This window comes from Equus quagga, chromosome 2, assembly GCF_021613505.1.
Source record: "Equus quagga isolate Etosha38 chromosome 2, UCLA_HA_Equagga_1.0, whole genome shotgun sequence".
NCBI classification, from domain to species: Eukaryota; Metazoa; Chordata; class Mammalia; order Perissodactyla; family Equidae; genus Equus; species Equus quagga.
The window spans coordinates 111,424,839-111,439,309 of NC_060268.1; the positions used below are offsets into that span (position 1 = coordinate 111,424,839).

The 14,471-nt window shown below is 37.9% G+C and overlaps 1 protein-coding gene across 4 annotated transcripts in view; it reads left to right on the forward strand.

Moving 5' to 3' along the window:
* Window positions 1-14,471, forward strand: part of RYR2 (ryanodine receptor 2) — a 678,741-nt gene that overhangs the window by 354,544 nt on the left and 309,726 nt on the right. For all 4 annotated transcript variants that reach the window (XM_046653495.1, XM_046653496.1, XM_046653497.1 and 1 more), the window contains exon 17: window positions 9,467-9,562. In XM_046653495.1, coding sequence (XP_046509451.1) covers window positions 9,467-9,562 — 96 coding nt within the window. The remainder of the gene's footprint in view (window positions 1-9,466; window positions 9,563-14,471) is intronic.

Sequence of the window (14,471 nt, forward strand, 5' to 3'; positions counted from 1 at the left end):
GTATTTTCACACTGTTACTCCTGAGAGTGTTTTTGTTAATCCCCCACACCTAAGTTTTCTCTTTTTAATGCCTCTCTTCAGGAAAGTTTCCTTTTCCTTTTTGTCTGTTTTTCCCAAGTGTCTTCCCTTAATTCCTGGTACAGTTTCCTGAGGGGTGTCCTTTGTAACAGAGACTCTGTCATGGTAGGGGAACATGGAGTTGGAGTCCAGTGGATCTGGATTTGAATAGAGGCTTTATCTATTCATCAAAGATTAATTGAATGCCTGCTATGAGGGATGCCCTAATCTGGGCAATGAGGGACATTGTGACCAGGACATAGTCCCTGCTTTCATGGAGTTTATGTTTGAGTAAGAGAGACAGACGTAAATCACCAAGCTAGCCATAGTGCTGTGCAGTTACTGACTTTACTGACATGACCATCTCAACACAAGTTATCGTTAAATAATGTTAATAGGTAATTAATAAAAGACTGATAAATTTGACTACACAAAAATTGTATGACTACATAAAAATTTAAACTTTTATAATAATATCATTACAAAACAAAAAAAGCAGAAGGGAATTTTGTAAAATATGCAATCTATGTGAAAGACAAAGGCCCAGTTTCTATAATACATAAGAGTTTTCGTAAATCCATGGGAAAAGAAATATCATCTAATAGAAAACCAGGCAGTGGATAGAGACAGGTAGTTCACAGAACAATAAATAAAAGATTCTCAACATGACAAATAAAGAAAAGCAAATTAAAATAATAAATAAGAATCATATTTCACTTATTAGATTGGCACAGATAAAAAATGTGATAATACCCGTCAGTAGGGAAAATATTGGGTCATATCTTCTTAGTGGGAGTATAAATTGATGAAAGTTAAAAAATGAAACAAATTTCAGTTGACAGTATACATAAAACTTTAAATGTATATATCTTTTTGCTCTCAGAAAATGTATTCTAGAAATATGTTTGTACAATTGTGGAGGGGATGTCCACTGCAAAATTGTTTATAAATAGCATACAATTGAAAAGAATTTTTCTCTCAACAGGGGATTGGTTACATAAGTAATAGATTGCCTATATGGTGTAATACTATGTTATCAGTGAAAATTGAGATAAATAGGTCACTTGGAAAATTGTATGAAACAGGCTAGATTCCTTTTCTTTTTAGTATGGCAATCTAGGATATGGTATTAAGTGAAAAAAAGAAGCAAGATGTTTACTGTATGCATAGTAAGATTTCAATTACATAAAACTAAAAATATGTAGAGATACATTCTTGAGTATACATTGGACGTTTATGAAAGAATGCTCAGAAAACTATTAGGTGGCTGCTTCTTGGGAGAGAAATATTTTACTTTTCTGTGTGTTCTCTTACATATTTATTCTTAATCTGTTTGCACATATTACTTTTATAATTGAAAAAAGTAGTTAGCCTAAATGTTTAATGCTAGTTAATTGATGATGAAAGGAAAAGCTAATATATTAACTCCAGTTGAGAGATAAAATAGAATATTTATATATTGGTACATGTAAAGAGAATCTCTCTCAATACATACATGGTAGTTTTAATGGTGGTTGTTTCAGGTGAATAGAATTATGAAAGATTTTGTGGCTTAAATATTCCTCTGACTACTCTTGATTTTCTGTTTTTATTGTCTTAGTGATTTCATGATCAGAAAAAAATAATGAATAAAATCTTATGTTGAGGTAAGAACCATCTGCTGCCAATAGTTTTTACTGAAGTCAGTATAATCATAAAATAGGTAGCCATGTATATGGAAATGTATACTTCAGTTTGGCTGGAAAAGTCTCAGATCTACAGCGATAATTGGAGTTCAATAAGATATTTATGTCTCACTGTCCATCTTTACCCAGCTATCAAAAGTTTAGTTTCAGTATCAGTAACTCCACATTTGTTATGCTTCCTCTCCTTTGTTCCAAATATGTAGATGGTAGATTCTCTCTTGGGGTTATGTGTGAAATAAACCTCCTCCTTCTTCTTTTTCTTCAGCAGTTTATTTAGCATGGAGAGAAAAGGGAGAAGATGGGAATGATAATCTATAACAATTTTACAATCTGACATGGATATATGTAATATGTGTTTTAGGCAGAGAATGATCAAAGTAGATTTATGAGCCTGCCATTTGGAAGACCTAAGGATCCTAGAGACACCGATATTCCTAGTTTGCAAAGCATGGCTGTGGCATGCTTTCATACATCTTTTCTGACATCCGCACAATTAATCTATAGGAGGCTTGCAAGCCAGGATAATTGTCTAAAGATGTCTGAGAAATGTCTCTTTGGCAGTCTCTCTCTATGAATACTCATTTTATGAAGATTCAAAGTATAAAACAAATAGGCTAGACTGCTGCTCTTTTAGGAAGGCAGAAGTTACCAGTTTCTGAATCCTTAAAGACTAAGACAGGACACAGCAGTTAAGGACTTTTGCCCATCCAGAGCATTTTCTCAGTGTCTAGGGAAGACAGTTCTTCCTAAATGTCCTAAAACACTGGCAAAAGCAGTCAAGAGATGAAAAAGGAGGGCATTGGCTTCAAATGCACCCATGACAGGTGTTCTGGCGTTTGTGCGTACAGATATTTCTTATCTTGTTCTCTAGGAAATCCTGGAAAGATACTTTATAAACACAACACATTATTATTTTTTGACTTGGTGATAATCTCATGTCTATGAATTGACAATGACAGTCACTAATATATTTTTAATGGAAATTCCTTTTTGTAACCAATTTTGTGAGATACCTATTTTCTTAATCTGCTTATACACTACCAGGACCCCACCCTTCTTACCTCTTCCAGATAGAGGATTTATGCAGGACGAGATTGTGGTGGGGGGCAGCATAGCCTAGGCCCGGAGCACAGAGTGGATCAAAACTGCCTGGCTTTCAGTCTTGGCTCCGCTGCGAGCTGTGTGAGTGTGAACATGCTGTAGTCTCTACTCACCTTCTCCTCCACCGGAAGCTGCTGTTTGCCTCCTGATCAGGGTAAAGAGGCAGGAGAGAAGCTAGCACAGTTCTTACTTGGCTGTGTGGATGTGCACCCTCTTCCTCTGCCACAAGGTTAAAACTGGCATCCGTGGGAGGCCCAGCAGCGGCTGAGAGCCGACTTTCTCTGGTGGGCATGTTGGAAGTGCTTAGCTGAGTCCCTGTTCCTGTGACAGGGCACCTGCGTTTCTGTTCTGGGTGGCTGTCTGCAGCTGCTTGCTTGGCTCTTGTGCAGCTAGTAGTCCACCTCCAGCCTCTTTTTCCTAAAGTCTTCCTACTTCTCAGATGGCCTTATTGAATAGACTTGGGATGACGCCGCAGAGGCGCTGTCTACCCAGGATCCATGGGAAACACGCCCAACGCGGTCATGTAGCCAATCCACCCAAACCAGTCACTCTTCCTCTCACCCTGTCTGGGCAGGAGTCATCAGACCTGAGCCCACAAGGTCCCCCAACTGCAGGGTCAGCTCCTTTAGCTCTCCAAGAAGTTTCCACGGCACTAGGCACTTCAAGTCTTCAACACCACTCTGGACAGTTTTTTCGTTTGTTTATTTTTGTTTTTTTAGGGTTTTTAAGACTTAGGAACATCCACTTGTTAACCTGAAAATTTTAAAATTTTTCTGGATTCTGGTTCTATCAGCCCCTCATTTGTCTGTGCTGTTTACGGCCTTTCATTTAGTATTTCCAGACTTTGAATGTAGCCCCAACAGGGAACTTTGATTTCCTGCTGAATCTCCAGCACCTGGAACAGTGCCTGATGCAAAGCAAGTAATCCGTATCTGCTGAATAAATTTTAGAAGTGAGAGTTTTCTTGGAATTTCTTTACATCTCAGTCCATCTGTAATTTTCTGATTCTATGAATATTTTGAGAAATTTGGAGTCTTTAACACACTAAAGCATGAGGACAAAGGGATGTTATGATACTAATGAGAAATGCAGAATAGAGTATTTTTTACAGTATTAATTTTGCATTGCCAATATTGCTTGCATTTCATATTCTGATTGGATAAAGTTTAGAGATTTAACTAGTTATTCAACATTAAAAAAATTGGTTCAGTGAACTAGCACTTCTTTCATAAGAGCTGAGTTCAGAGTGTTTTTATAGTATTGTAAGTGGTACTACGCTTAACCCCTGACATTCTTATCCAAAGAGACTGAATGCTACTCATTCATTCACTATGTTACAGAATATCTTCTAAGTTTCAGGCAATGGGCAAAGATGGAATAAGACAGAGTGTCAGATCTACAAGAGCTTAAAATATGCTAGCAGAAGAACTGCAAACCTTGTATTATAGTCACTTTTTATTCAAGCTCATATTCACATTCCCAACCATAATGCCTGATGCATTTACATTAGTATTTCTTAAATAAATGAGGAAAAATAGTGATATATGGAGGATGCAAGGTCTTAACTGTCTTTAAGGCCAATTAGCCAGCAATTAAGATAATTTTAAGGTTTAATGTACTTGTCCTGCATTGAGGAAAGGACATTTGTCTTGAGTTTGTTTCTGTACTTGAAGCACCATATAGATTAAAGGTCGCTGTTTTTTGGACTTGAGAGTGGCATTCTGAGACATCTGATAGCAGTTGTCACTATAGATACTGATGTTGCTGTTTTCCCTTTTCTTTTTGAAAGGAAAGCAATGTTATTGTACTGTTTGATTTTGACATTAATACAACTTCATTATAAAAAATTTAGATAAAAGAAAAAGAAGGTGGACACTGCTTTTAAACTTGACAACCCATTTTAGTATGTAACCTTTTAAAAAACATGTCTTTGGGGGCTGGCTCCGTGGCTGAGTGGTTAATTAAGTTCCCGCGCTCCGCTGTGGTGGCCCAGGGTTTTGCTGGTTCGGATCCTGGGGGCGGACATGGCACCGCTCATCAGGCCACGCTGAGGCAGCGTCCCTCATGCCACAACTAGAAGGACCTGCAACTAAGATATACAACTATGTACCAGGGGGGATTTGGGGAGATAAAACAGAAAAAAAAAAAAATATTGGCAACAGTTGTTAGCTCAGGTGCTGATCTTTAAAAAAAAAACAAAAAACATGTCTTTGACTCTCTACATAACATTATACACATATAACACGTTCACCCAGCCACATGCACACATGTGTGTGCATGCATGTGCAAATCCCTGGACCACTAAGACATCAGCTGTGGCCCTCCACCCCCAAAGGTTTAGTTAATTTTGTCCAGACTCCAATTTCATGAACTGAGACAGACTTAAGCTTCGCTTTGATGTCTGTACATTTGGGGGGTTATTTGGTTACTATTCCCACTTTCATGCTTTTTCATTATTTTGTTTCTCAAAGGTTACAAAATATCTTGGCTGTGGAACATCCCCTCCTCACAGGTTCACACAAACTGCTATTCTTATTGTGTATTTGTGATTTTTTTTTACAGAATTTATTGTGGCTTCAGAGTCCCTGTGAAGGATCATATCGCAGAGCATGACCCTTTTTCCTCCTTGCTCCATTCATCTTCCTTCCTGTTTTGAGATAAGAAAATGTCCCCTTTTGACCCAGGGAGAGCAGTCTCCCACTTGTCAGTGTCCCATCCCAGGCACTTACAGGATGTATTTCTCAAAAAGTTGCTCTCATTCTCTAAGAAATATTCTAAAAAACCCAGTTTCTCCATGGTAGGCATACACTTTTATTGAGTATACGCATGCACTTCACAAAAATGGGGTCGTACTATGAATACTCTTTTATAGCACTTGTTTCCACTGACTTCTGTGTTGTGGGCATCTTTTTTTGGCAGTAACTATAAACCTTTGTCAGGTTGTGGTGGGCGTATACTACCCTACTGAAGGGATGTGTCAGCATTTAGTTAGCCCACACTCATGCTGTTTCCAATATTTTACTGTTATAAACAGTGCTGTGATGAGCTTCCTTGTAATTTTCTGTATAGTTTTCCATTCCTTCAGAAACTTACTTAACTGATTTCTTCTTAACTAACTTGCTGAATTCTGTTCTTTCGCACACTTCATTTATCTGTGAAACATTCTGTGCAGGTGCACACGTGTGCACACACATACATTGGTAATGTTCAGGAGGCATTCTATTTTACTGAGTCTAAAATTTTTTTGTTAGAAACGTATACATTTTCCATCTGTCGAGATCATCATATCTTTCACTTATTAACAGTTTGCTGTACATTTCTGTCTCATTGGAGGAATGAACCCCCACTTGGATTAACATTGCTAATATACTGCTGAATATGATTTGTAAATACCATCCTTGTATAAGATTTATAGAATTATATTCATTGGTCAGAGTTCTCTCTGGTTTTCTTGTATACATACTCTGTTAGGCGTTGATATCAAAGTTATACTGTCCTTGTCAAATAAGTAGAGAGGTTTCCTTAGTTTCTTTGTTTTGGAATAGTTTAGTATAGAATTACTTATTTCTTGAATATAGAAAAAAGCTTTTGGTCTTGACATAGTTTTCAATGTTATTCATGGTTTATTATTCTATTTAGATTTTCTCTTTTGGATTTTTCTCTTTGGGTTAGTTTTGGTGAATATATATATATTTGGAGACTATTCTTTTTCCTAGATTTTCTTCTTGATGAAAGTCGTTGGTATTAATCTTATATTAAAAAAAAGTCCTTGATTCTATTAATCAAGTCTAGTATATTAATTTATTACCTAGATTACTTATACTATTTCTAATTTATTACTTTCTCCTTTATTGCTATTTATTTCTTTTTACTATTTTACTTATATTTGATATTCTTTTCTATATTTTGAAAAGAATGTTTAGTTAATATATTTCACCCTGTTGCTTTGCAATTAAAGTAGACTTTTCTGAGTATAGTTTTGACCATCTACCGTTGGCTGTGTTAGGAGGCATCCTATTTTGATATTTAGTAGATATCCTGTAATTGTGGTATTGATTCTCTGTTGACTCCAAGATTATTTAGGAGAGAATTTAAATTTTTAAGTGCTTGGGTTTTATTTTTATTTCTGCTTTTCTTACTAGTTTTTAGTTTCATTACCTTGTTGTCAGAGAACATGGTCCGTACTCTTTCTGTTTGCAGTAAATTTAATGAAGTTTTCTTTGTGGCTTACCATATGATTTTTTTTTTTTTTTAAGATTTTATTTTTTCCTTTTTCTCCCCAAAGTCCCCCCAGTACATAGTTGTATATTCTTTGTTGTGGGTCCTTCTAGTTGTGGCATGTGGGACGCTGCCTCAGCGTGGTTTGGTGAGCAGTGCCATGTCCGCACCCAGGATTCGAACCAACGAAAACACTGGGCCGCCTGCAGCGGAGTGCGCGAACTTAACCACTCGGCCATGGGGCCAGCCCCTACCATATGATTTTCTTAAATCTCCCATTGTTTATTCTTCTTGCATTATTAGTTTCTTCAAAAATCACTTTCTCTCTAACATTTGACCTCTAGAAAATGTTTAATATCTTTAATTTTAAAAACCAGAGGTAAAATGAAAAGAGTGAGTTAAATTTTAAACAAATGAGACTATAAAGATTAAAAAATTTCTCCATATCCTCTCCCCCAATGGCTGTTGTTCTAAGTGAGGAACAGATATTAGTACAATTAAAGTTAGAAGTCCTGCCGAGCATATAGGGCTCCTCATTCCTCTGCTACACCTCATACTGACACTTGTCCCTGACACTCGGCACTCATGTGTGTGTAGCTGGTTACTGGCTCTTGTTGGGAGCTGCTGTTCCCAGAGATAGAGAAGAGTCTAAGTAATTGAGTGCATCATCTTTTAATCTTTGTAAAAATGTTATGGGGGCTCTGTACACAAAAGTGCTCTTCTCAGACAGTTGTAAGAATAGAAGCCTTCCTGTTGTGTCTGTCATTTTTTCTTTTCTTACTCTTAGGTCAGGTAATGACTTTTTTTTTTTTTTTTTGGAAAGAGGAAATATGAAGAAAGTCTTTAAGATTAATTGTGCTCTGTCACTGTAGGGTCTTCTCCATCTTGCTCCTAACAAGGAGATAAACAGGCAGTATTCCTCAAACTTCAGTTCTGTACACTGCTTCCTAGCACCACTAGATTCTAAATAGTGGTGTTTCTTATGGCAGTATCTTTTCCCATTAAATATTGTTTTATGTAAAAATTTCACCAACCCGTTGTAAACAGTTACACTGTTTCTGAACAATCCCATGGGTATAAGAGTGGAATTTATGTAAAATATTTACCAGATTTGCTTTGAAAGAATTGTATAATTTTGAAGTATTAAAAGTTTATTTTTTTTAAAGATCAGCACCTGAGCTAACAACTGTTGCCAATTTTTTTTTTTTTCTGTTATATCTTCCTAAATCCCCCTGGTACATTGTTGTGTATCCTAGCTGCACGTCCTTCTAGTTGTGGCATGTGGGACACCCCCTCAACGTGGCGTGATGAGCAGTGCCATGTCCACGCCCAGGATCCGAACCAGTGAAACCCTGGGCCCCCGCAGCGGAGTGTGCGGACTTAACCACTGGGCCACAGGGCCGGCCCCTGAAGCGTTAAAAGTTTTAAATTGAGGGGGCTGGCCCCGTGGCCGAGTGGTTAAGTTCGCGCACTCCGCTGCAGGTGGCCCAGTGTTTCGTTGGTTCGAATCCTGGGTGCGGACATGGCACTGCTCATTAAACCACGTTGAGGCAGCGTTCCACATGCCACAACTAGAAGGACCCACAACAAAGAATATACAACTATGTACTGGGGGGCTTTGGGGAGAAAAAGGAAAAGATAAAATCTTAAAAAAAAAAAAAGTTTTAAATTGAGTATATAAGTTAGATGGAAAGAGTTCATAAAGTTCTCATAAGAATTCCATCTTTGGTCAAAGAAGTGTAGAAAACAGTAGGTTATCCAAAGTTAGAATAGGTGACTTTACTTCAGGAGTCCTGAGTCTTTAATATACATTGTGAAGTCTCTAAATGGGAAGAAGGGATACAGGGGGAGAAAAAAGGGTTTGAAACTTAGTAGCCAATGGCCCTCCCACTCTTTTTCCAGGTAACATTTAATTCTGGCTCTGCATGCCTGTTATAGTCACTAGTTAGATCTCCTTGTATTTTGTGCTACATTTTCAGGAAAACTGATGTGCTCTTAACTTCTGCATTATATTGGTGAGAAAATTGGGCACTAGAGAAGTTAAGTAATTTAGTCTCAAGGCTAATTAAAAGCACTGAGTATTAGGACTCAAGTGAGGAAACTCCCAGGACACTGATTTTCCCATTATTATTCCCTTGTTATTACCTCCTAGTATGAAATGTTACTTTCTCACAATATATTTTTTCTAATGAGCACTGTTTTTTTCAGTCCCCATTAATAAATATCAATTCTTTTTTTAATGTCTGAATTTTGGATATGTGTATGTATATATGTATTTGTATATGTTTTAGACATAAAGTAAAGGTATTTTGTTCTTGATCCAACATTTCTGGGCTACTATGAGTTTCCATTGCATTTTGCACTGCAAAATCACATCACTGTAAAATCTGCTTTTTCTTTTGCAGCGGCTCTAATTAGAGGAAATCGTAAAAACTGTGCTCAGTTTTCTGGCTCCCTTGACTGGTTGATCAGCCGACTGGAAAGACTGGAAGCTTCTTCTGGTATGTTTTCCAATTATCTCCTTGTTATATTATTCTTTTCTTCTATTTTACGTCTTTTAAGACATAAAAAGAGGCTCTTGAGGTTCAGTGTAATATAAATGTTTTCCTTTTAATAGGTTAAAAATTTTGCATATTGATAAAACCGTTGGTATTTTCATTAGTTGTTTCTGAAAAGCAATCTAACAGTATCATCTTCATTTACATTTAAAAAAGAAAGAAGTCCTAAAAGCCATTAGAGAGCCAGAATTCCCATTCTTTTTCAATTACTCCTAATGCACTATACAAACAAAAGGATAGGTTTGACATTCTCAGTTTTCACTTGCTGTCAAATGATTATTTGGAAAGATTTGGGAAAAAAAATTAGTTTTCCAAATCATGTAGCACAATATTTTATTTTAAAGGGATTTAGTAAAAACTAATAAACAGTTTGTATCACAGTAAAATAGTTATACACAATAAGCCTGAAGTGTCCATTTCTAACACATATGCCATTTTTATTTATGTTGTGGAGACTTGCAAGTGATTACCAGGCCTGCCTGAACTCTCCAGCACCATGGATTGCCTCAGCGGGACACCCTAAACTGAATCTATTGCTCCTCCATCTGTTTGTGTAGTGTTTCATTAGTTGCCCTTCTGCAGCACTAATGCCCCTTTTGTGGTATTTGTTTCTCCTTTATCTGGTATACTAGTAAGGACCTTCTTGAAGGCAGGGGCGTTTTATTGTATTCTCTGGATCTACCACACCATCTGGCACCTAGTAGGTGGTTAGTAGTATTTGTTAAATGAGTGAATGAATGAACATTTGAATTCACTTTAAAAAATGCCTGTCAATACAGCAATAATTCCATGACTTTTGCATGAGAAGGACCCATCCAGGGACAGGTTTGTTGGAACTGAATGCATAGAGAGAGGAACAGATGGTTGTGGTCAAAGAGGGTAATTTTAAGTCACAGAGTGTAATTTCAGAGTTTAAGATTTAGAAGGGAGAAAGTCAAATACCGTATGCTCTCACTCATAAGTAGAAGATAAAAACAACAACAAATAATCACATAGAGAAGAGATTGGATTGGTGGTTACCAAAGGGGAAGAGGGGAGGGAGGAGAGCAAAAAGGGTGACTAGGCACATGTGTAGTGATGGATTGCAATTAGTCTTTGGGTGGTGAACATGATGTAATGTACACAGGAATTAAAATATAATGCTGTACACCTGAAATTTATATAATGTTATAAACCAATGTTACTGCCATAAAAAAAAAGATTTAGGAGCAGGAGAAATTTGAGTCACAATGAGTTCTAAGATATTGCTGAATTGTTGGGTGGCAGAAATAGAGCAGAGAAAGATATGGTTGAGATAAAAAAAGATACAAGAATTATAGAATGCGGGCTTTCAGGGTTTCACAACATGAATGAGATGATGAATTGATACAGGATATATTGAATAAGGAGAAAAATGAATAACTACTGAGAGGAAGTGATCAAATTCACGGTAACAAGATGATGGCAGACATTGCAAAAATGGGTAGACTCTTGGGTCAAAGTGTCTAGAATTATTGGCAAGCTCCAGTAGATACAAAAAAGTAAATAATACTGTTTCTGTTACCATCCAAATGGCGTTCGTCTGCCCACCGCAACAGGCAAGATGGTAGGAGAGAAAGGAATTTTTATTACAGCTTGCTAGCAAGGGGGAAGATGGCCAACTAATGTCCGAAAGAACTATCTTACAGAACAAAGATGACAGGCCAGTTATGTAGGGGACTGGTCTCCAGGTTGGGGAGGCAGCTGGTCTTAGTTCCTGATAGTCCTTTGTTTTACTGCATGTGCATCAGAGACTGGAGAAACGCCCTATACCCTGATCTTGCAATTGTCATTGATGGTGGCTGTCAGCATAGGCTCTCTGCCTGGGGGTCAGCACATTCCTAAGGACCTCAAAAGAACAAAGTTACCAACTTATAGCAGCTGGGAGGCGCCGTAAAATCTGCAGAGCATGTCTGGGTTAGTTAATCAGAGGTCATTCAAAGTTACAATATGATTTCTTTTCTACAGTATGACTTCCCTTATGTCAACCTTATGTTGAGCTGGTATCATTTCCAGACAGTGTCTGGAAAGGAGAGGAGCAGAGCAACCTCAGGACAGAGTGTTAACGCTGGACCAATCAGCTGCTTAACTTAAAAAAAAGCTAGAAATCGAAATATAATGATGTACCCCTGAAACTTATATAATGTTATAAAACAATGTTATAAACCAATACAGCAAAAATGCTCAAAGGAAAAGAGGAGAGCGAAAAGGAAAGAATAGAGCTGAGCATCATTTAAGCTTAGCCAAGAAGAGTCCAGTGTTTACAGAGTCTTCGGTTTAGTCAATTATAGGCACGATTCCATTGGATATGAATTACTATTTGCTATTATCTTTTCCCAATCCAGCTGTTGGATTAAAGCTGTGCTACTTAAAGTAGAAGCCCTGTGCTCAGAGAAACCATAGTGCAAGTCGAGAGGACACTTAGAGAATGCTTAACCTAACATTCTCACTTGAGAGGGAAGAAAATTGAGGCATAGAATATTTAAATGACTGATTCGAGATGCTAGAATTAATCGTTATTGCTAAGATGAAAATCCAGCTGCCATACGTCAGACTTGAAATATGTTCACTATACCTTGTAGCCTCCTAGTTTTTAGATATCTAAGATATTTTTCACTAAACAATTTTCTCTACTCTGGTTACGTTTATGCTTTTAATGATCTCCTTTTTTCCTAGAGGAAGTAGAATGTTGCTTAGTTGTTATATGATGACAATAATGATATGCATATATATATATAAATATATAAATTTATTTCAATCATGCTTTATTGTTTACTGAGTGTTTGCATATACATCATCTTATTTTCTCTCTGAGACTGCTGAACACACACTCCGCTCAGCTTATCCGTCTCCCAGCTGCATCATTAGTCTCTGTGTATCTGTATGTGAGCGGCAGAGCAGGGCCATGAGCTCTAAATTTCCTTGAGTAAAGGGCAATGGACAAAAGTTAAAATAAATTTGTGCAAAATTAAATAGAAATCTGAATGAGACTTGAAAAGTGTCAGCAAAAGGATGTGTTAATGAAACTGCTTACCTTAGTTTGGGTTCTACCAGAAGTAGACTTTGAGACAAGGATTGAAGGGCAAGTTTAATTGGGACATCAGTGGACATGAGAAAACGCAGAGAAGGGGCCAGAGAGGGTGTGTTGACAAGCAAGTTACCACCATGGGTACCTAGAGCTTTCTTCACTGGGGAGTTCTGGGAAACCAGAACATGTTCCTTAGAGTCATACCACCTGAGGGGTGAAGGAGTTGGGGTGTTTATAAGCAACTTCTCTCCGTCATTGGGTCATACTGCTCCCAGCAGGCATTAATTCTGGGGCTTCTCCAGCTGCCACTGTGGTCAGAGCAAATCTCAAAGCAAAGAAATGCAGGAGCCGACAGTTGGAAGTCAGGCAGCGTTCACTGTATGGAGAGGATGAGGTTTCGGCAGGGCCTGGCGGGGTCAGTTCCTCAGCCACTTCTGTTTCTCTCATTATATGATAGAGAGGCTCAGAAAGGGCAGCTGGACAGATCTTTTTTGCCCCACATTCTGCATCATCTAAAGTTGCCCAGGATCACTAGTGCATAAAGCTTTAGCAGAGTATCTGATCAGTTTATAAGAACAGCCACTGTGAATTTCTTGAGGGGAAAAAAGATAAGTTAGACGTTGTCCTAGGCTTCATGTGTGACTGTCTCTGGACCAAATTTAACTGAGAATACAAAAGATGTGTTTGGGCAAGTACAGTTGATTGCGTTGATGTGTTTATGAAGGCTGGGTTTTTCTTTAGGACGTGCCCAAACAGCATTTCAAGCGATAGCCAACTAAAAAGAGTCAGCTGGTTAGGAGGCCGCATACTTTTTCTGAGTCTTATTTTTTGTGCAGTCTATTCCCCAGAGAGTTTTGCAGTGAGTAAAGTGCCCTTCTTCGGGATTCCTGCCAATTCCAACCCACTCCTGGTAAGTGCCATGAATGAAGTTCCCTCTGGGTTTAAGCAGAATAAGGAGTCTTTGAGTGGTCTTGAACTGCCAAAGCTTTTTGCGTTCACACATGATGGAATGATGGTTTAAAGCTTCCAAAGATGTCACACTATTGCTTGCAAGGCATAAGCTCATCATTTTTCAAAGGGAAGATTTTGTAATCTGTCCCAGAATCTTGTGTGCAGGAAGTTCTTCCTCCTTAATATCTACTTAAGGTGTGAGCAGTTGAGTTAGAAAGAGTATGGACTCACAGGATATTATATGAGCTCCACTGTTAGTGATGCAGAAACCATAGCTAACCTTTCTGAGTGGTACCAGCAATTCAAGCAACACTAGTTGTAACAGAGAGGGACAATTTTCCAGGGGATAGCCTTAGAGAAGGCAACTTTAGCTTTTGGTTCAAAGCTTTTGATTTTGCGGAAAGTCAGCTACCGTAGGCCCGGGAGGTTATGCACCTGAACCTTAGGAGAAACACTAAGTCAGAATGATGATGACATTTGAACACTTTTTAAAGAAAATCTTTTGTGATAGCTGCCGGGATCAGTACCTGTTTGACCCTATTGCCCCATACCAGAATTATCCATCTGCCTCCTGAGCTTCATCTATATAGCACATTACAGTGATTGATGTTTTTAGTAATGATCCTGGGTCATGAAGTTGTATAAATTATGTGCAATGCTGATGGATCACTTAAGAAGACAGGGAAATATAGAATACATTTTTCAAGGATATTCACTTTAAATGTTTGAAATAATGTATTAACATTAAAGGTTTTAGTTTAGTAGTAACCTTTGGGTAGCTAAGACCGTTGTCAAAGATTACTCATTTTTGAATGATGCTAGAGAAGTCAGCATTCATCCATCCTCCTCCTGCCT